General features: G+C 52.3%; 1 protein-coding gene across 2 annotated transcripts in view; it reads left to right on the top strand.

The window, feature by feature from the left end:
* The window catches only part of ITGA9 (integrin subunit alpha 9), a 326,966-nt gene that overhangs the window by 76,950 nt on the left and 228,027 nt on the right, over positions 1-21,989 (top strand). For both annotated transcript variants that reach the window (XM_039237208.1, XM_039237206.1), the window contains exons 14-15: positions 1,319-1,473; positions 9,371-9,531. In XM_039237208.1, the coding sequence (XP_039093139.1) occupies positions 1,319-1,473; positions 9,371-9,531 (316 nt within the window). The remainder of the gene's footprint in view (positions 1-1,318; positions 1,474-9,370; positions 9,532-21,989) is intronic.

Raw genomic sequence — 21,989 nt, 5'->3', positions numbered from 1 at the left:
AATATAGTGGGGGGCGGGGGACCCAACTTCCAGGGCTCTTCGGGAGGCCTCCTGGGAGAGGGATGCAGGCTGGCTATGGAAGGACCCCTGGGCTTTCGGGAGTGTCTGATGGCACCCGCACAATCACACGGCCTGAGAGCAGCCTATTTGTTTTCTGAGTTACTTGTAGCATCTTCTGAGGATGAGCCCAGAAGCCAGTCGGAGGCCAGGACGTGGGTTTCTTTCAGGCCCTGCTGTTGTCTGACTTCTGCTGGCCTCCCAGCCGGATTTGCTCCGGGAGGCCCCCCATCCCGTGGGCTTGTCACAGCTGTCCGGTCCTGGCCCACATCCACGGCCCTGGTGGCGTCAGTGACAGCTCCTCACCCCTCTGGGTCTCCTTCCTTCCCTCTTCATCCCAGGTTTTCCTTCACACTTGCGCCTCTGGGAGCTGCGTCCCTCTTTCCCGTGTGTCCTGTCCCGTGGGCGCCCTGCAGGTATTTGCACACAGGGGAGGTCATTGTTCTCAAGCCGCTAAGGCCGCTTCATCTTGTTATGTCACCCTGTGGCTTGAAGCCCGGGGCTCCCTAGAGGTAAGAGGAGCCCTTTGTGAGCCCTGGTGGGGAGAAGGTTCTGCCGCAGCTCAGGTGCACCTCCTGAGGACCCACGGAGGGGGCTGCCCGTCCAGCCAGCATGGGGTGGGGGTTACGGGTGGCCTGTGCTGGTGACGAGACTGAGGACACTTATAGGTTTCACTTGCTCCCGAGGCCAGAACTTGAGGTCTTCAGCTCTGCCGTGCTTTGCTGCTACCAGCTGGGCTCTGTGCGTCAAGTCTTTTAGGAAAATAATGAATTGAAGGAGTAAATGAAGGGGAAGGTTTGACCCACCGGTGGGACCGGGGCTCCGTAGTTCTGCTCACAGTGACATACCTGCTTTGGGGGGATTCCCCACGGTGCATCTGTTTCTCCAGTCCTGGCATCTGCCCTAGGAACTCCTCTTAAATATATTACTGTCTTCCTGATAAAATGGAAATCGGAACTTAATTGGTAAAATTTTAAATAATCACCCAACATCTGGTGGTTCGTTTATGGCTTCAACCAGATGCGTTTTATTAACAACTTACTTGCCTTTATTATTGGGAAGCTAACCATTAATTTGGTAGGAAATAGGCCACTTCTAAAACCAGGAAAAAGTATTTACAGGACACATTGGCCCTTCCCTCACGGGTTATTTCATGGTTTAATTAAATGCTGGGCTGAAGGCCTAGGATTTCTCTCGCCCGGTTAGTTTCTGTTTGGTTCTGAGAAAGCATGACTCAATCACCTCTGTCTCTGGCACGCAGGGCGAGGCCCGTCATTACGGTGGGCGTCTCCATCTTCCTCCCGGCCTCCATCAACATCACGGCGCCTCAGTGTCACGATGGGCTGCAGCCTGTGAACTGCCTGAACGTCACCGCCTGCTTTAGCTTCCACGGCAAGCACGTTCCAGGAGAAATTGGTAATGAGCCACTGGGTGAGGGCTCGGGATGACCACCTTGGCTAGAGTGGGCTTGCGGGATTGTGGCCGTCGATGGAATCTTTTGGATTCTTCGCTCTCCCTGTGCATTCCGGCTGGTTTTGCAGGCAGCAGGCACACAGGCCAGGTGCCCTTCCCCTCTGGGGTTCTTGCCTTTCCTGCTTCCCACAGTTTCCCTAGTTTCACTTAATGTCCAGCTCTAGAACAAATACCATTTGACCCCAAGCATCCTTTACCCAAATGTGTGACCAGACTGAAACCTCACTGGGCCACAGGTGTCACAGGCCAGGGGGACTCGTGGAAAGGTAGTGACTGGAGCCTGGAGAACATTCCATTCAGTTAGAGAAAAGAAGTGGTGGGTCTTTGGGGATGTCCCCTGAGCCTGTGGCCCCAGCCAGACATCAGGGCCCTAAGCCGGAGGCGGATGAGACTGAGGATGGATGGTAAGATTGGGCTGCGGAGTTTTCTGGAGGCTGAGGCTTGCGAAAGACGGGGAGTTGCTTTATCGGCTTCATATGATTGAAAAGAGAGCGCCAGCCCTGCCGGCCTGTGGCGGGGGAAGGCCGACTTGCCAGCCTGGCTCCGGAGACCGCGCCGAGCCCTGGAGCAGGATGGGCCTGTAGGGAGGAGAGCTCGGTGTGGTCACCTGAGGAGCTGGGTCTGGAGCAGTTGTGCAGCTCAGCAGGTGTTTGGTTTGTTTTTTTTTTTTAATGTTTTATTTATTTCCAGGAGAGAGAGAGAGAGAGACAGCGTGAGCAGGGGAGGGTCAGAGAGAGAGGGAGACACAGACTGAAACAGGCTCCAGGCTCTGAGCTGGCAGTCAGCACAGAGCCCGACACGGGGCTCGAACCCACGAACCGCGAGATCATGACCTGAGCGAAAGTCGGACGCTTAACCGACTAAGCCATCCAGGCGCCCCACAGGTGCTTTGGTTTTACTTGGAGGCTGATTTAATAATAGAAAACAGAGTTCTAGGAAAAAGAATAACTTACAGCACAATAAGGACATGGACTTCCTGCCTTTTTAGACATTTAAAAAAATTTTTAAACATTGATTTATTTTTGAGAGACAGAGACAGAGAGAGGGAGGGGCAGAGACAGAGGAAACACAGAATCTGAGCTGTCAGCACAGAGCCCGACACGAGGCTCAAACCCACTAGCAGTGAGATCATGACCTGAGCCGGAGTTGGGTGCTTAACCGACTGAGCCCCCCAGGCGCCCCTTCTTAGACACTTTTAGAATCAAGTGTCTCCCTTCCCTACCCACACTGTGGTCCCTGGACCCAGCAGTGCCAGCATCTCTGGGGGCTTATTAGAAATGCAGAATCTCAGGCCTTGCTCTAGACCTCGGTGTCAGAATCTGCATTTTCTTAAGATCCCTTAAGATCTGTGTGCACATTTATGGTCGAGAAGCACTGCTCTGGAGTGTGTGTGGGTGTGCATGTGTGTGTGTGCACACACCCAGACATGCAGAAGTACACTTCCATGTGCCCACCTGCTTCTCAGCTGCACCTTGAATGCTCCACCTTATTCAACAGCGTGCTAATCCTTCTAGGCTAACGGTCTCATAACTTTATCTTGATCTTCCCGTGGATTGACTAAGTTCTGCCATCAAACCTTGAGCCTTTTCATATAAATAGTTTTTGAAAGAACTTAAAAATTTCAAAGCAGAATGTAAACATACCATGAACTTGAGACTTGGTTAGTGAGAGGGGAATAGCAAATGTTTTATGTATGGCCCAGTGAGGAAAAGATTGTGCTCCGTGAGAAAAGTACCTGCTTGTGATCACATCACTACTGGTGAAGCCTGGAACTGAATCTCGGTCTGATGACGCTTAGCTTTGCTTTCCAAAAACTGTTTAAAACCTCAGTCTCTCGGGAAAATTTTTGTTTTCTCTTGGTCCTGGGACCCATATGTCCTCTGCCTAACTGGAAGGTGTGTCTCCTATCAGATGCCAACTCCTGATGTAGCTTGGACTCCATTGAAGAACATCATACAAGGATTGTTGAGTTGAAGGCTAATGTTGATGTGCATAAAAATAAGCAGAACTCTTTTAGAACTCTAAAATAAGCAAGTGATTGATAGTTCTTGTGTGTGCTCATCTGACAAGTGTTTATTGCGCGCCTACATGTGCCAAGCGTACCTTCGTGGAGCCTCTAATGGAATGACAGAGTTTCCATTATTCTGATCGTGAAGCAGTGTACACATTCCCAGGCTCTTCAGTGATATCGCTGTTAGGGTGGAAAGGAAGGTAATTTGGCAGAACAGGGACAGAGGAGGAGAAACCCAAGATGTAAGTCCTGAGCAGGAGGGACTCAGAGCACAAGAAAGGTCATAGCGAAAACTCTGATTCGAAGGTTCGTGGGCTGAACTCGGAGGATGTGGATGTCCCTCATGGCTCCCCACTGGTGGGCCTTTCTGCACCCAGTCACAGGGGCCCCTTTCGTTGACCTCTAGGGAGAATTATAACAAAGTCTAGGCGTAACCACAACCCTTGAAGTGTCAGGGAATAAAGGGAGAAACCGGCAGGTGGGTGGCACCAGGCACTGGCCCCCTGTGGAGCAGAAGAGCTGCCCCACTCAGCCTTCTTCCTTACCCTCCGGGGGCCACATGGGCTCGGGGAGAACTCAGACATCCCAAGGCAACCTAAGTGGGTATTTCCCCACATTGATTTAAGGACTGAGCCTTAGTGTTCATGGTAACAGGGGAATTTTGGTATTGGTAGGGCAAGGCAGAAAATTATCACAGCCTGTTTTTCTTTTCCATCCCCTGGCATTCAGGAAAATGGGCTGTATCTCCATCCTTGCTGAAGGTGCCCTGCACGGTCAGGAGGATCAGGTCTCCAGAGCGGGGAGGGGACCAGCATCCTGCAGTCTTCCAGGCTCAGCCCAGCTGACCAGCTCAGTGTTGCGGCCCAGGCCTGTGCATTGGGACCCCTGAGTTCAGCTGTGGCGGAGCCTGGCTGGGGGCAGTTTTGGTCATGGAGCGCCTGGCAAATGAATGTCTGCCTTGGGCCAGCCTTTCTGGCACCTCTCAATGTCTGCCTCTCCAGGGCTGATATTGTCTGTAGAATGGCCACACTGGGGCCATGTGGCTGGTACGGTGCAATAAAGAGGCACCGGCGGTATGCTCCGTACTTGCGAACGGCTGTCAGAAGCATTAGCTAGCTGTTGGCATCTTGTCACAGGACCTCGCTCATAATGGTTTTGGGAGCTAAGGAGCTTCATGTGACTTTGACAGCCTTGCCTCTGGTTTCTCCTCTCCCTGAGGACCTGCTGGGGCTCAAGCATACGCATAGGGAAGGGACCCTATTCTCCCCTTTGTTTTCTGCATTAGCAATGGAAAACCACAGCTCCCACTTGCTCTCAGGACTGTTGAGGGCCAGCTGGTTGGCCAAGCCCCCGGAGGGGCAGTGGTGGCCCATGGCACTGCCGTGGAACTACACAGGCTCTCCGTAGTGGCTGGATTCAGGAAAGCAATGCCCAGTTACTGTAACAGAACTTAACACTGGGCACTGGCACAGCAGGTCACGAAGGACCTGGTCGTCACAGTAGGAGGTGCACCAGGTGGGCTCGAAGCGCGGCCTCCAGTCCAGCTGCAGCAGCAGCATGTGGGGGCTTCCGACTGGATCCGACACCGAGGTAAACTTTAGCGAGCCTCCGTGTGGCTTCGACCTGAGAACCACCGGTCAGGCGGACAAAGGGGAAAGGTCACACTTGGGGTTATCAAAATGTAGAAACTCAGGGGGTACCTGGGCGGCCGACTTCGGCTCAGGGCATGATCTCACGGTTCGTGGGTTCGAGCCCTACATCGGGCTCTGTGCTGACAGCTCCGAGCCTGGAGCTGCTTCAGATCCTGTGTCTCCCTCTCTCTGCCCTTCCCCCACTCGTTCCCTCTCTCTCTCTCAAAAATAAAAAGAATTAAAAAAACCTAGAAGCTCAGAGAAGGGACCCTGCAGACCTGGGACCTAAACCTTGGGGAAGGGCACTAGTGCTACTGGCTGTGACTCCCCGGGGTGCAGGGGACCCGCCTCCGGGGAGAGCTGTGGCCGGCTAAGCTGCTCGGAGTAGGAAGCAAGCGGGGCGGTACGGTCCCTCCTGCCCCCGCCGGCCTCGCGGCCTCCCTCAAGCTGTCCGTCCGTCTGCAGAGCCTCCTGCAGAACTGCTGGCAAAGCCGAAACGGGGTCTGCGGAGCCCCAGACCCGGTGTCGCCGAGCAGGGCGGGCTCAGGGCCGGGAGCCACAGCCTTGGGAACCAGCACAGCAGGCGGCCAGTCACGGGGCGTCACCGGAGCGCCTGTTGGGTCCTTCCGGCAGCAGAGTTCCCGAGTTCATAGGAGCCGGACTGTGCCTGCCCTGGGAGCAGAGCAGAGGCCAGCAGGGCCCTGGCCGCCTCCCCGCTTGCGCTCCGCAGGGAGGGAGGGAGGCCGACATAACCGGCCCGTGCTCCCTCGCTCCCTCTTCTGGGTGCATCTGGGCCCTTTGTGGGGTAGTAAGCGTGGTGCCGGTGCGGGCACACGTCCAGCGGCAGCGGTTCAAAGAGCAGATTTATAGCCCATCTCACCAAGCAGTTGAAAATACGAGTTCTGCCCACCCCAGGTCTTATTACTCACTTCACTCCTGGCCCGGGGAGCAGCCCTGTCCCTCCTCAGAGCCCCCTAGCTGCTGGAAGTAAGGGTGGTGAGTGCCGTGCCTGGAAGGGTCCTGCCCCTCACCCACCTTCTTCTGGGGTGACTTCAGTCTTTTTCTCATAAGATCTTTAACTGATCAGATGAGGCCCACCCACAATTTGGAGGGCAATCTGCTTGATTCAGAGTCCATTGATTTCAATGTAACTTCATTAAAAAAAACCTTTGCAATGACATCTAGATTGGGTACTGCAGCCTAGTCAAGTCGACACATAAAATAAGCCATCACAGGGGCACCTGGGTGTCTCAGTTAAGTGTCCGCCTTCGGCTCAGGTCAGGATCTTACAGTTGGTGAGTTCGAGCCCCGTGTCAGGCTCTGTGCTGACAGCTCGGAGCCTGGAGCTGCTTCGGATTCTGTGTTTCCCTCCCTCTCTGCCCCTCCCCTGCTCACACTGTCTCTCTCTGTCTCTCAAAAAATAAATGTTATAAATAAACAAACCTCACCACAGCCACACAGAAGGTGTGTTGTTGAGCAAGTTGTCTCTGCGGGCAGCTGGAGCTGAGTCCTGCTGAGAGTCACCCTGCACCCCTCAGAGTCACCTCAGCCAAGGGAAGAGGGACGTTGGTTCCCTGGCACTTCTGGTCTGCCATGCATGTGGGCAGAGCCACCAGAGAAAGCTCTCAGAAAAGGGGGTTTGGGTGCTGGCAGCCGCAAGCTGGGCCGGACAGCAGAGAGATGGGACGAGCCAAGGGGATATGGGTGGGAACTGATCCTGCCTGCTGTCTTCCTGTGGTCATTTCTACCCGGGCTTTCTGTGAGCCAGCGTGCTCATTGCCAGCAAGAGGGTCCACACGCTCTCTTCTCCCCATCCCTCCCTTTCTAAGGGAGGGCGGCTCTCCCACCTGCGCGGAAGGCAGGGCGGGCGCTGCTCAGGGCCAGGCCCGCTCAGCAGCTGTCACCGCCATGTTGGCGTGTTTGCCTGCCCGTGGCCTGGCTCGTCTTCCAGCAGTGGCCATGTCTAGCCCTGGACTTGCTGAACAGAACGTAGAGAGTCCATACTGTTGGGCCGTTGCTCAGGGAAATTGCGATCGGTAGAAATTAAATGTGCCAGAGTTCAGTTCCGGATCATTGTGTGTGTTTGGTTCTGCTGTCCGTCTGTGCAAAAAACCTGAGTTTTTGTTGTTGTTGTTTTGTTTTTGTCAGAAAATGTAAAAAATACACCAGGAACTGGTGTGGTTGGAATAGCCCTACCCCGGAGGATAGGAGAATTCTAGATTCGGCTCTGTGGCGGATGGCCTTTGGGCTAGGAGCAAGTCTGGGTTCCTTGTGGGGCCTCAGTTGTACATCTGAAAAGTGAGGGTTCTGAGCTGTATGACCCCTAGATTGCCCCAAAGCTGTGGCCTTCTGTGTGTCTGCCTCATTACCTGCTGTCGCCAAGGGAGTCCGTGTGTAAGTCTCATGTGGGCCCCTGTGTTTGCCCTGTCACGTGACTTTCCCACATGCATTCTTTCCTTCACAGTATTGCCTGTAGAATCCAGGTCTCAGGTCTCAGGACCCAGCCTGGACTTGGCAATCGGCTGTGCTGAAATAAACAAGTTGGGGCAGGCCGGCCCTTGCTGCCCAGGAATCTGCCAGGTGTCATGGCAAGATCCCCGAGATGGCAGGGGCCCAGGAAAACCATTAAACGCGTCAAAAACACGCCCCGTGGCAGCTGCAGATGCCTGTTCTGTCACTCCCCTCCCTCCCTGCTTGTACGCCCGCCCGTGGCCGATCCCTTTGATGTTATGAAAAGCCAGGGGCCTCGCGCTGCCCTGCCCCATACTTACACGTGGGCAGGTGTGAGTGCTTATTCCCAGTGTGGGGCCCCAGCTTCCAAGGGGCTGCTTTGTGGAGACGGGCATACTCCTGCCTTCCCATGGCCCCGTGGCCTCCTCTGGTCATTGTGGGGACAGAATGGTCCCTTCCTCTCACCTGAAAAGCGCCACATCCCCCTGAATCCACAGAGCGGTTAAAAATAAAAAGTATCACAGAGGGCTGTGCTCTGAAGCAGGGTTCTGTGGTGCAGAAAAGCAGCGAAATGGGTCTATTAACAGTATAGCTTATTAGCCTAATAAAATACCTTGTAGGGTTGCTGACTCTGAACTAAGGAAAGTAAAGCCTTTTGGGTTCATTGGATGAATGGGCGTTCTTTTTTTGAATGTTTATTTTTGAGAGAGAAAGAGAGTGAGCGCACACAAGTGGGGGAGGGGAAGAGAGAGAGGGGAACAGGGGATCCGAAACACGCTCCAGGCTCCGCGCTGACAGCACAGAGCCCCGTATGGGGCTCAACCTTGTGAACCTCGAGATCATGACCTGAGCTGGAGTCGGATGCTTCACCAACTGAGCCACCCAGGCGCCTCTATGTTGTGACAGTATTTTTTTTTTAAGTTCCAGACCGTGTCACCGTAGCTTCTGCCACCCACCATCACACATTCAGGTATAGGTGGAGTTTTTTCTTGAGAGTGCAGTTCAGCACGCCTGCGTACAGTCCCCACAGTGGTCCTGGTTTGGCCGAAACGATAGGCACTGTAATATACACACATGATCAGTACACTCACCTACTTGGGAGTGAAGTCAGCTTTGGCCCGTGTCTGAGTTTCCGAGAATGTAAGCACCATGAGGCCAGGGCTTTGCCAGGGTGGTTCATGTCACATGTCACATGTCACCTGCCTGTAACAGTGCCGGTCGACCTGATGGCGCACAGTCCGAGAGGTGTAGCAGTTAGCACGACTCGACATCTGTGCATTATTGGGTGATTGCTCCCTCGGGTAGGGCATTTACCCCCTTGCTTTTAGGAATTGGGGTTATGTGCAGCCCTGATCATTTCCACAGCTTGTGGTAACGTTTAATGGGCTCACCATGGCGTCTCCCTTTCAGGACACAGTGTGGGGTACGGCTAATTGTTGATGTGCATATTGGTGACTCAGTTGTTAGCTCACAGAGTGTAAGTGAGGGAGAACCAGGGAGCGTGGCACACAGAGCATCACCAGGAAGGCAGGGAGCGGCCTGGCTGTGTCCTGATGCTGTGAGGACCCTGGCTGCAGGCTCCTCTCTGTGAAGGTGTCAACTTGGGGCAGCCATCCTCTGTGCGGGGGGGGAAGGGGGAGAGGGGCAGGTGGTGTATGATTCATGCTCGTGAGTCCGTGGGGGGTACAGAGGTGCCTTCCCTGAGGGTGTGTGTCCTTGCTGACATCTCAACCTTATTTATCGGCAGGCCTCAATTATGTTCTGACTGCTGACGTGGCCAAAAAGGCGAAGGGCCAGGTGCCCAGGGTCTACTTTGTGTTGCTGGGAGAGTCCGTGGGTCAGGTGACAGAGAAGCTGCAGCTGGTGCACATGGAGGAGACGTGTCATCACTACGTGGCCCACGTGAAGGTCAGTCCCGCTTTTTATTCGCCAGCCTCAATCTCTGTGGATATTCGTTTCGCACTAGTGGAAACTACTTTTGTGGGGTGTTGCGTATGCTCTGACTCCTATAGTTTTATTTCACAAGGAGGAGAACATGCATTTCTTCTTTTCAAGTTGGAGTCCGACAGCCCTTTTATTTATCTTACTGTGCTGGTCTCAGCTTCTCGGGCAGGGGTGGGGCATGGTGGGCCGGGAGACTAGCGATACTCTCTGACCTTGACCTGTCCGTTTGGGGGCTGCTCGTCCTCTACCCTCTCCGGACCCCGGCGGTCCGTCTGCTCAGGGAGCCGTAGAAGCACGTGTGGGCCTGCAGTGGTGCTGGACCGCCCCGCGCCTGATGGCTTTCTCAGCGGCCCGCTACGTGTTAGCGCAGAGTCACGGCTAAGGCATTTCAACACTAGTTGGTCTAGGTTTTTATCCCTTGATCACTTTCTGTTTATTTTAGGAGTGCTTTTTTTGGCCCTTTTCCCTCTTACTCTAAATAAACTTTAAAATGTTTTTTTCCTCTTGAGAGTGTTTGTTAAATACACTTTGCTGCTAATTCTAGAGGCCAGGCTTTGATTAGCTACGCAGTGGCCCCTGTGTAGACAGGTGCCGGCAGGGAGGGGTCCTGGTGGTGCCCGCGCCGCCGCAGTGCCAGCCACCCACCCGCAGGCAGAGAGCCCGGGAGATAGAAGGACCCATAGGAACCGGCCGCAGGGTCATAAAACGAATGTGGGTTTTGGAGTCACACAGACCTGGTGTGTGTCCATCGGGGTGAGTACTTTGACCTCCATGTGTCTTAGTTTGTGCATCTCTGAAGTGGGCACATATACCTGAAGGGCCTTGCATGAAGTCTGACTCCCAGCAGGCACTGGACTTTTTTGGTCCATATGTCATTGCCACTATTGTAGCATTCTTGACTGACAAAAATGGTATTTTCATGTAGCTCAACCTAACATTAGCCAGTGGCTTTCTGGACGATAGTAAAAATAGTCCACGGTGTAGAGTCTCATTCTGTCACTGAGTCATTGTACCAGGGCAGAAGAGTAACAGCTGCTTCTCGATGCTTCTGGATCATATGTAGAGAAGTGCCCCACATGTCCACGGGGCTCGGCCTGGCCCAGAGCCTGTGCGTCCGTGCCCCCAAGATGCTTTCCCGAGGGCTGGGCTGGGCTGTGTCTCATGCCAGAATTCGTGCCAGGGCCTGCCCAGCCCTGCAACCCTGTGGCCCCAGCGAAGGCCATTTTTAAAGTGGTTCATGCCCCTGATAAGCCACCAGCCACCCATGCCTCTGGATCTTAGATTACATTAGTTCATGGGCGCCCTTGGGGGTGGGAGGCTGCCCAGGACAGGGTCACATCTGAGCACTGACACCTTCGAGTGCCTGTGCTGGGTGCGTCCATCCTCCTCGGGGTGGGGGGCGTCTGCCCGGCTTCCTCATGCTGAGTCTCTCCCACAGATGCTTTCTGCCGGGACTCTTGGTGACGTCTCGCTTTGGTTGAGGGGTGACCCCTCGTGTCAGGCCTCAGGGTGGGGCCACAAAGAGCCTGCCGGCCTTTGCAAAGTGCACTCTGGGAGCAGCAGGGGTGAGGTGATGAGGGCTGTTTCCACGGTGGCTTCTGGGGGTAGGCGGCTGCCCAAGGCCATTGGTCTGGCTACTTCCTGATAGCCAAGGCGACCAGAGTTTAGCAAATAAACATAAAGACTTCCTGTTTAAGAAACAGTGAATAATTTTATTTTTTTTAGTAAAAGTGTGGCCCAAATAATGCACGAGATGTACTTACACCAAACATTCTTTGTTGTTTATCTGAAACTCGGATTTACCCGGGCACCCTGTTGGAAGATTCCGTCTTGACGATACCCTTCATCCCGCAGTTTGGCACTTCTCCATTCGGTCAAAACATGGTTGACAAGGGCTCCCTTCCCCCGGGTCAGCCGTGCAGTCCCGGAGTGGGCCAGGCGGGAACGCGGGCTCTGGAGCCGGCTGGGCAGCTGGTCTCCACGGGTCCCCGAGCTCATGCTCTCTCCTTGGCACCTGGGTGCCAGCAGTTTGGTGGTCATTGGCCCCGAGGGGCCCTCCCTGAGGGGACCCTGGACCATGGGGTTTCTGATCAGGATTGTGAGGATGATTCCGTAGAAGCCACACCCCCAGGGAGTTTTTAAAGCAAGTCATGGGGTACCTGTTGTGCTAGAATGAAATTCTAGAGGAGCATGGCCGTGGAGCCGATGGCAGAATTCCAGAATGGAGCCCTGAAGAACAAGGCTGGGGATGCGTTTGTCCGAGGAGACAGCAGAAGTGTGCGGAAGAGATACATACTTCGATGTATTCTTCTAATGAGATTTCTTCCTTCTTCTGTGATACAGTTTGTCCTGTTTCGTACTGGTTGGTGATTTTTCACTGGCATGTGAGCTAAATGTATATAGTTGTGGATTTAATTGTAAAGAGTTCTTCATATTGAGGTGTCATTTTCTTTTACCTCTGTGTCCGTGTGTAGAACCCAGAAAGAATTTAAAAAGAAAGAAAATCTGAAAACACAAGAGAAGCAGGCTCTCTCTCAGGAGGAGAGTCTGAGGGGCGGTCAGAAGGTTCTGGAGGGTGAGAGCAGCGTGAGCACGTACCGTAGGTGAGGATCTGGGTCGTCTTGGGGAGGACGAGACATTGGACCTAGAGGCGTTTGGATGGGATTCGCACTTGGCTGTCTTCTCACGCAAGGACGTGCGGCTGTCTGTGGTGCGGCCCAGTGGCCTCGGAGGCAGCAGGCCTGGCCCTGGTTTGTCCGTCGTGCGAGAACAGCTTGGGGAGCCGGGGCTCCTGTTGGCGTCGAGGCAGGCAGCAGGGAGGGGGGTGGCGGGGACCAGCTTCCCGGAGCAGGGGCTGGAGGCGGCGAGCTGGTCGTCCGGGAGGAGGGCTTGATGCAGCCTCTGCCCAAGTGGAGCCTTCTTGATGGGCTGGCTCTCGGCTTTGTAGACGGTGACGGAAGGTAAATAAGAGTGCTTGGGCTTATCGCACGCCGTGTGCCAGCAGACAGTGAGGCAGGCACTAGGGGCTGGGCGGGTTTCTAGCTCTGGGGTATTTGTTTTCTTTGTCGCTTTAAGCCGATTCCAGTCTTTTTCTCCCCCTTCTTTTCCCTAGACGTTTTCATTCCATATATGGCGATAAATATCTCTGTCTTGGAAGACTGTTTGAGCTAACACCTGCCTCCTGGCTAGCTGTGCTATCCCACGCTTTGTTCCTTCACAGCCCTGGGGGGGGGGGGCGCTCCAGGAGGGACAGGGTTTTGTGTTAAGTCCCATCCTCCCGGGGGGTCTGTTCTCGAGGCCTCGCTGTGGCCTGCGGAGCAGAGGTGGTTCCGGATGTTCCCTGGCCCCAGTTTAGCTCCCCTCCTCCCCCAGCCCAGCCCAGGCTTGGGGATCGGCTCCCTCCTAGTAATGAGGCGGCCGCAGCCTCTCAGGGGCCTGGCCTGTCACGGGTGGACACGCATTCAGCGTCGGCGCTCCCCGCGGCCTGGCCTCGGCTGGGGCTTCTGGATCCATAGCCCACATCACAGCTCATGTGCTCTGGGCTCCTGTCAAGGGGAACGGACTCCTTTTCTTCTGGAACAGGGCTCTCAAGCCTCTGCACCTCGCTTCTCCTGCCCAGCCCAGTCTTTGGCGCCTCAGTGTGTGCATAGCCACCTACGTGGTTTTTCCTTTTTTTTTTTTTTTTGTCTCAAACACGCCTCCTGTGGTATTTTCTTTGATAGTTTTTTCTTTAAATCGGCTGACTTTTTGCCCCAAATACAATAATTTGAAACAGAAACTTTGTGCCCTCCTGTGTGCAGAAAACCAGTGACTGCATGCCCAACAGAAAGCAGCTGTAAAAGTAAATACACTGAAGACAAAACAGTGTCCTCAGAGTCTAACTGGCTCTTCTCCTTTGCTGAAGTCTATGAAGAAGCAGCCCACTGGCCCCGTGGACGAGAAGGGGTTCTCACCGCGGCGTAGCTCTCCAAACATGTGGGTCCTGATGCAGTGCCGTGGAAAGCTGTTCTTGACCCTGTCTGGGAAGGCCTGGCCGTGCTCTGCTTTGATGGGATACCCCCTCCCCCCCGCCTGCTGAGGGTTGTCTGTTCAAGGCCCCATCAGGCCACAGATGGCTGCTGTCATGGGCCCCAGGGATCTGCCCATGTCCCAGGGGACCTTGTTCCATGCCACCTGATTCCTGCCTTGGGGGTGAAAGGCACACAACAAATGCTTATCCGACGGAGCCTTGTTGACGTGACTGATTGGTCAGCTGGGGCCTCGGGGCCCACGGAGTATCCGGTCGGGGTGGGGCCTGCCCGCCACGCCGGGAACCTGCTGCTGGGAGGTGGTGGCCTGACGGAGCGGGCCAGAAGGAAGGAAGACTTGTAGGTACATGGCCTGGGCTGAAGACTGAAGAACGGTGACCGGTCATGGCTCCGGTGTGTGTGTGTGTGTGTGTGTGTGTGTGTGTGTGTGTGTGTGTGTTCTCCTGGGTAACAACTGGGCTCGACCGTCAAGTCCCGCACAGGCCTGGGGAGGCCAGGCCTTGGGCGCTGGGTGTGAGGGTGTGCCAGGCGGCTGAGAGCCTGCCCAGGAGCCGGAGAGCCAGGCAGCGGCCGGGCTTCTGCAGGGAGGTTGGGGGAGGCCCAGGCGCAGCCGGACCGGGACCGGTTACGTCATTCCCAACCTCGAGTGTCAGCGACCCCTCCAGGAGCCTTCGGAAAATCTGCGGTGAGCAAAGTCATGTGTCAGACGCGGTCAGTAGGTCAGTAGGGCCAAGACCCAGGATTAATGGGACAGGGGACCCCCCCCTCCCACAGACAAGGGAATGAGAGCAGTCTGGCAGCTGCAGATGTGCACGCGCTGTGCTTTCCTAAGGCTTCAGACCTTAGGGTGCCGCGGCTCCTGTGTTGCTTGTGGGGGCAGGTGGGCGGCCTGGTCTGGCCAAGGGCAGGGCATCTCTGGCCACCAGCTGTCCTCAGAGGTCATGCGTCGGGCTCTGCCCAGGTGGTCCAGTCCGTTTCCGTTGTCACATCCAACAAGATGCCTCAGACCGAGCTCCGGCCACAGGACAGGCTGTGCTTCGGCAGGGCCAGCGGCCAGATGCTAGAGGCTTTAATTTCCTTGTTTAAGGTTTGGAAGCACATGGCTGAGGGAGATTGAAGTTGGATGTGTAAGGGCTCCATGAGGGAGGGAGAGGAGAAAGGAAAACAGCAACATTTCCTTTTTTATATGGAAAGTAACGGGCTAGATCTTTTTGGTCATCTTGATAAATGGAAGAAATAGCTAAACAAAAAAAAGGTTGTAAGATTTGGCAGAAAAGAATGCAGACCTTAGATGGAGGAAGTCATCTTAAAACTTATTTCTTTGAGGGGTGCCTGGGTGGCTCAGTCGGTTAAGCGTCCGACTTCAGCTCAGATCATGACCTCACGGTTCGTGGGTTCAAGCCCCGCATCGGGCTCTGTGCTGACTGCCAGCTCAGAGCCTAGAGCCTGTTTCAGTCTGTGACTCCCTCTCTCTCTGACCCTCCCCTGTTCACGCTGTCTCTCTCTCTCTGCTAGAAATAAATAAAATATTAAAAAAAAAAAAAAGTAAATAAAACATTTAAAAAAGTTAAAACACAAACTTATTTCTTTGAAGTGGTGTAGCGGGCCATAGTACTAAAAGGTGCACAGAGAAGAGGCGTCTCTCAGCCATCCTGTTTCTCTTCAAGAGGCAACCCCAGTTCTGGCTTCTTGTGTGTTTTTCAAGAGCTGTCGATAAATGCACAAATTTGTGTTTCCGTGTCCCCTTTCCACACCCACAGCAGTGCTCTGTGACACACCGCTGTGCAGCTTACATCGTCCTTTTAGACTTCCCCATTACACGGATAGGCAGATTCTGGTAAAACTATACAGCGGACCACTACTCAGCAAGAGAACAGAATGAACTGATGTGCATGATGTGTGTGTGTGCGTAACATGTAATAATGTCCACATGCATCGCTGCAGTAACACTACAGATCGCGAAAGCGTTACGCTAAGTGAAAGAAGCCAGACATAACAAGCTACTAGTATGGTGGTTCCATTTACATGGTGGGGCAAAGGCCAGCTACGGAGACAGGAAGCAGATCCTGGTTTCCAGGGCCCAGCGACAGGGAGGAGATGCGGCTGATTCACTACTTAGAGACAACAGGGACCTTTCATCTGGGATGAAAATATTCTGGATCATGAGTGTGGTGATGGTTATATGATTGAATACACTTATTATTAAAGCTCATCAAAGTGTATAGTTAAACTTTATATAGTTAAATATTATTGTGTGTAAATTCTGTTTCAACCAAACCTGTTCTTTTAAAAACTGCATCTTGAGGGCTGTTCCATATTGGTGTATGGAATTTCCCTGCTCTTTTTCATGTCTGCGTGGTATTCAGTTGACAGACTATCGCTTCATTTATTTAACCGGCCCAGGGCATCTTCTAAATGCCAGCTCCGACTCACTTCACCTGGAGTGTGTAGGCTAGTGATCCCCTGGGCTTCTCTCACTGTGGTGCAGGTCCCTTTTCAGAAGCCCCTCAGCCTGCCTAGGTGAGGGGGGGTCGCCCTTACACGGGCAAGAAACGTCCCCTCCAGCTGCAGTCATTTCTTCTTCCCTGCTTAGAGCCTGTCGTGTCCTGGTTGAGGGTTTGTTAGGCCCCCTGAAGAGGGCAGATGGAGGGGCCCTGGTGGTCTCTGACGCGACCTTGGGCTTGTGTCCTGAGAGGGATGAGCCTTTGAACTGTGGAGTGCCCAAGGGACACTGGGCGTGTCTTTCTTCATTCCTGCAAGGGGCTTTCTGCCTGTGCCGGGTTCTCTTTGGCTGTAGGTGGTACAGGTGGCCTGAATGTTTGCTCAAGACATGCTCTGCAGGGCAGGGGGGTTAGGGTTGGGGTTCAGCTCAGTTGTAAAGCCGATCATGTGACATGCTCTGGTCACACAGATGTCACCAAGGAACTGGTGGCCGGGCTTGAGAGACCATGCTTGAAGTCAGCCCTTGGAGTGCAGTTACTTTGACCACCTCCTCCAGGAGACACGTTGTGGATCGCCGGAGAGCAAACTGGGGAAGGACCAAGAATTCAAGGGGTGCACTGGGTGTTGGATGGAAACCAATTTCACAGTAAATTATATTTAAAGAAAAGAATTCAAGGGGTGGATGTTCCACATGGGTGTTGCTATTCTCCGTGACTCCCATTTGGCCACGGATTTCTTTGCTGAGTGGAATGAAGGATTCTTAGTCTTCTGCGTTTGCACAGTGCCATAGGAGACCTTACGACTTGTAACAGAAGCTACGACAATTCTAATACGATGGCTTTGCCCACCTCAATTTTTTTTCCCGGAAACAAGGTTGATGTAAATACAGAGGCATGGCAGCAACACTCATGGTTTTATCGACTTTTTTTTTTGTATGTTGTGTGAGATAAGCCTTACATCAATTGTGGGTGAAACCCTCATTTGAAAAGACAGCCTTCTCTTCATGGGTATTTACTCTGGGTAAATTTATTTACAGGGTTTGCCTGTACGCTGCCGATGCCCTTGTAACACTAACAGTCCCTTGAAGTCACACCTGATGTGTTTCATCTTCCTGGTTTGTCCCTATATTTGAGATCCGATTTTGAAGGGTCAGGAGGGTTTTCTTTACACCCTCAAATGCAAACCATACATGTTTATTATAAAAGTGATTTCCTGCAAAGCAATCATCGCTTAGTAGTTCATGTTTTGGAATTTCCTCCATGGTTTATTTATTCACTTTTAAAAAAACGGGGATATAATTGACATATAGTGTTATATTAGTCTCAGGTGTACATAATGATTTGCTCTGTGTGTGTACATTGCAAAATGCTCAGTGCAGTAAGTATAGTTAACATCTGTCACCACATCTAGTTACACATTTATTTAAGACTTACTCTCTCAGCAACTTTCAAAACTACAATACAGTATTATTGACCATAGCATATGCTGTACATTATATCCCCAGGAATTATTTATTTTAAAACTGGAAATTTAGACCTTTTGACCTCCTTCACCCATGTTACCCATCTCCCCACCTCTAGTAATCACCAGTCTGTTCTCTGTGAATTTCATTTGTTTTAGATTTCACATGTAAGTGAGATAGCAAGGTATTTGTCTTACTCTGTATTATTTCACTCAGCATAATGCTCTCAAGATCCATCTGTGTTGCTGCAAATGGCAGGATTACTATCATTTTTTATGGCTGAGGAATATTCTTGTGTGTGTATCTGTGTGTGTGTGTGTGTGTGTGTGTGTGTCTGTATCTATCCATTCACTCATCCCTGGACACTTATGTTGCTTCCATCTCTTGGCTGTTGTAAATAATGCTGCAGTGAATACAGAGGTACAGATATCTTCTCAAATGAGTGTTTTTGTTTTTTCTGGGTGAATACCCAGAATTGGAATTATTGGATCATATGGTACTTCTGCTTTTAAATATTCATTTTCAATTAGGGTAAACTTTCAGAGTTCATTTCAATTTTTAATTTTTTAAAAGTTTATTTATTTTGAGAGAGAGGGAGAGATAAAGACAAAGAGAGTGCGTGCACAAGTGGGAGAGGAGCAGAGACAGAGGGAGAGAATCCCAAGCAGGTTCCGTGCTGTCCACACAGAGCCTGACACGGGGCTCGAACTCATGCACCATGAGATCATGTCCTGAGCTGAAATCAAGAGTTGGATGCTCAACTGACGGAGCCAGCCACACGCCCCAGCATTAATTTGAATTTTGAAAGCAGCAGGATTTCTCTGCGCTCCTCTCTAGAAGAGAGTCGTCTGCTGGTGGAAGAAGGATGTGATAATACAGAAATCAGTAGTGAAGACTGTGGTAAGCAAACCCCTCTGAAAGTGATTCTCACAAGGAGAATTGCCACGACATTTGGAGTAATGATAACAGAAGCTGCAAACACTAATTGAGCATGTTTATTTAGTACATGCCAGCTGTTGTCTATGACTGCTTTTAATCTTCATTTTCTTCTCACACTAATGTGAGAGGTAGTGATTGTTTTTATCCTTATCTGGGGCATTTAGAAGACAAGGCATAGAGGGTCAAGGAACTTGCTTGGTACCTCACATCTGACAAGAAGCAGAGGTGTGGTTTGAACCCAGCAAACATGGGTCCCACGGCCTGGCCCCTCACCACCACACCGCAGCACCTCTTATAGGCATACGCCACGGCCACACCAGGCCTGGGGCACCACGTGCTCTTCGCTGGGCTCTGTGTAGATAAAGAGGGCGTGTGACTTGCCCAAGTTGCAAAGCTCTTCATTTGTTGGCATGAGCACATGGCCGCCAGGGGTAGCAGCTTCCGACGATCACGTTGTGGAGCCGTGTGTGTTCGTAATGTATAACAACCAGCTCTCGGGGGAGGGGACCTGACTTAGAGCATTTGGCCAGTTTCCCTGGTATAATTATTCCCACTGTGGCTGATTTCATTGTATCAGTGTGACGCCATTGCGTTAGGAAGAAACACTGCGTGGTGTGTTATTGTATAGTGTTTCTACCACACATGAGAGAATATGCCAGATCTGATAACCTTAAGAACATAGATAATAGTAAAGCATCATAAAGTAATTAGGAAGTAATGAGTTTTGAGTATTTATTACCCACCTTTCACTTAATTCATTTGATTGGAGGTTTATACAATTTAAGAATGGCTGTGTTAACCCCTGGCTCACGAACTTTCTGAAAATTGAGCGGTTGGCTCTTGCAAGGCTACAGCACTGGCTGTGGCTGCTCTGTCTGCTGTTTGTCTCCAAGTTGGTCATATCACTCAAGTCCTGCCTTACAGATGCTTGATTATCGGAGTCTTTCCACCCTGTTTCCTGTGGTTTTTTAGATTGACAGATAATCAGAAAGTAAATTTGTGGGGTTGGCTTAACTACCAGACCACAGCTCTTACATTCATACATTGGGTTCACTCTGCATTTGGATTGAAGTTATTAGATAGTTTAATACGGTTTCCATTTAAAATCCCAAAAAAGATTTTGTGTAAGTTTATCGAGGCAGCCACTCCTTCCTCCCTACCCTAGGTGTGCGTGTTGGGATCCTGTTCAGCAACCCTCTGCACACCAGAGAGTCACGACTGACTGCTGAGTTGTCTTCGACAAGGGAAGAGGCCTGGGAAGGGGAGATGATCTCCCTTAGGCCAGTTTAACCCTGGCAATCCCCTCACCTCTGGAGACTGAGTTTGGCCCAGTCCTGAGTAGTGTGGGCTGGGCTGGCTGCTCCTTGAGGCTGTCTTTAGCCCCTTGCTTTCCTTGTGTGGTGATTTGATCAAGTAGAACCTTAGGGCTGGTCCTGCCCTTTTCTGATCAATTACACATCCAGCTCCACGATGTGGCCTCCGGATAAAGGTGGATGAGCCCAGGGGACCCAGCCACAGTGTCTTCCTACAGAGGCAGCAGGCCATGCGGCCGGCTCGCAGGGCATCCGGTGCTGTCTCTGAGGCTGGCTGCGGGGGCTCGAGCCCAGACTGATCATGAGAGTCATGTGTTTGACTGGGAGCTGCAAGAAGGGGAAGTGAGGGAAGAGAGCTGCCTTTGTGCTGTGCTGCACGTCGAGATGGGATGTGGGTAGAGACATCTGCTAGAGCGTAAAGACTGGGTGAGGGTGGCAGTGGAGGTGGGGGTGGTCTGTCCAGGAGACTCCAAGCCAGCTAAGGATGAAGAAGATGGCCGTAATAACGGGATAAGTTGCTTCACCACATCTTCTCTGCTTCCTGGAGCGGAGGCGATACACTGATTGGGTCGTTAGTCAGCCTTCCAGTGCCGTCACCTCCGCAGGGACTCTCCATTCTCCCTGTGCTCTGTGGGTCCAGCATGACACCTTTGGCTTTCACAGGAATTCATTCAGCCACCAGGAGTGGAGACCTGGCTACAGGGGCTTAAGCACATCAGTTGACCTTTCCCCACATTATAAGACTTTGTTTTTAGGGGAGAATAGAAGTTTCTCTGGTGTTATTCCAGTGGCTCAAGGATGTGATTCTCATGAGCCTTCACTTGTTCAGGAAGTATTTACTGAGTGCCTACTATGTCCTGGGCTGTGTGGGTTCTCAGGTCCATTTGTGAGCAGACAGAAATCCATTCCCTCTGGGGACTTATGTGCCAATGGATAGAGACAGATGACAGATATAATAAAGGAGTAACTTAATTGTGTTAGGTGATGAGGGCCATGGAAAAAGAAAATAAACAGAGCAAGGTGAGGCCGGTTGGGAGTGCAGGGTTGGGGTTCCGGAGGTCAAGGCAACCCTTCCAAGAAGGTTGGGCAGAGACTGGAAGGGGGCAGGCAGCTGGCAGTGTGGATTCCTCCAGGAGCCATTCTAGAGGCCCTGGAGTGTGAGGCGTGTTTGAGGAGGGCGGGGGCTGATGTGGGAGCAGGATTGCAGGACAGGAGCCTGGTGGCGGTGGTGGGCGAGGAGCAGACCACGTGGGGCCCCACAGGCCACGAGGAGGACCCGCGTTTACTCTGAATACGTGGGAGCAGAGCGGTGACGAGGTCTTCCCTTCACTTTGAAGTACGGGCTCTTACTTGGAAAGGACGCCTCTGGCTGCTGTGTTGAAACGGGCCGTAGGCGATGGGATAGGAGCAGGGACACGTTTAGGGGACTATTCAGGCATCAGAAGGCGCCTCTCCTGGGGTGATGGCAGTGGCAGTGGGGAGAAGTGGCTGCATTCTGCATTCGTTCGAAGGTGGATCCCGAGGCTTCAGGTATCGGGGGATGAGATGTCATAGTTGACTCCAAGCATGGAGCTGTCAGTGGTGGTGTCTTCAGCTGGAAGTGGAAAGGTTCAGGTGGACCAGGTTTTACAGGAAATCTCTGGAGTTCGTGTTTAGACACACTGAGTGAGAATGGCGCGTTAGATGGTGAGGCGGAGACGCGTACGGGTGAATCTGCAGGTCGAGCAGTGCTCTGGGTCGGAAGTATAAATTTGGGAGTCATTAGCCAATAGATTGTATATAAAGCCATGAGAGTTGATGAGGTCACCAAGGTGAGGGGAAGAGAGGAGCAAGACACTCCTTTTCCTCATGGCACAGGATGGCTGCTGACTTCCAGCTACTGTGTCTGCTTTCCACGAAGGGAGAAGGGCAAAAGGCTCTTGCCATCGGATCAGAGGCCCCTTTGAAGTCTCCAGTGACTTCTAACCACGCACTGACTATACCTTAAGGGAGGTGGGGAGATGATGGTTTGGGCAGGGCATCCTACTCGCTCTAACAGTGTAGCGCTCGGCTGTCGGGTAGACCTGTCTGAGATGGAAACGTGCTGTATCTGTACTGTCCCACACGGTGGCCGCTAACCACGCGTGAGCTGAGAACTTGAAGTGTAGCTAGTATCACTGAGGAGTTGAATTTTTACTCTAAGTTTAAACTTAAGTAATTACATGTATTGTATTAGCCAGTATTATTTTTTATTTTGAG

The sequence above is a fragment of the Hyaena hyaena genome, unplaced genomic scaffold (assembly GCF_003009895.1).
Source record: "Hyaena hyaena isolate Hyena2069 unplaced genomic scaffold, ASM300989v1 scaffold_121, whole genome shotgun sequence".
NCBI lineage: Eukaryota > Metazoa > Chordata > Mammalia > Carnivora > Hyaenidae > Hyaena > Hyaena hyaena.
The sequence above is the reverse complement of the archived record's forward strand: the minus strand, read 5'-3'. Positions and strand labels throughout refer to the sequence as shown.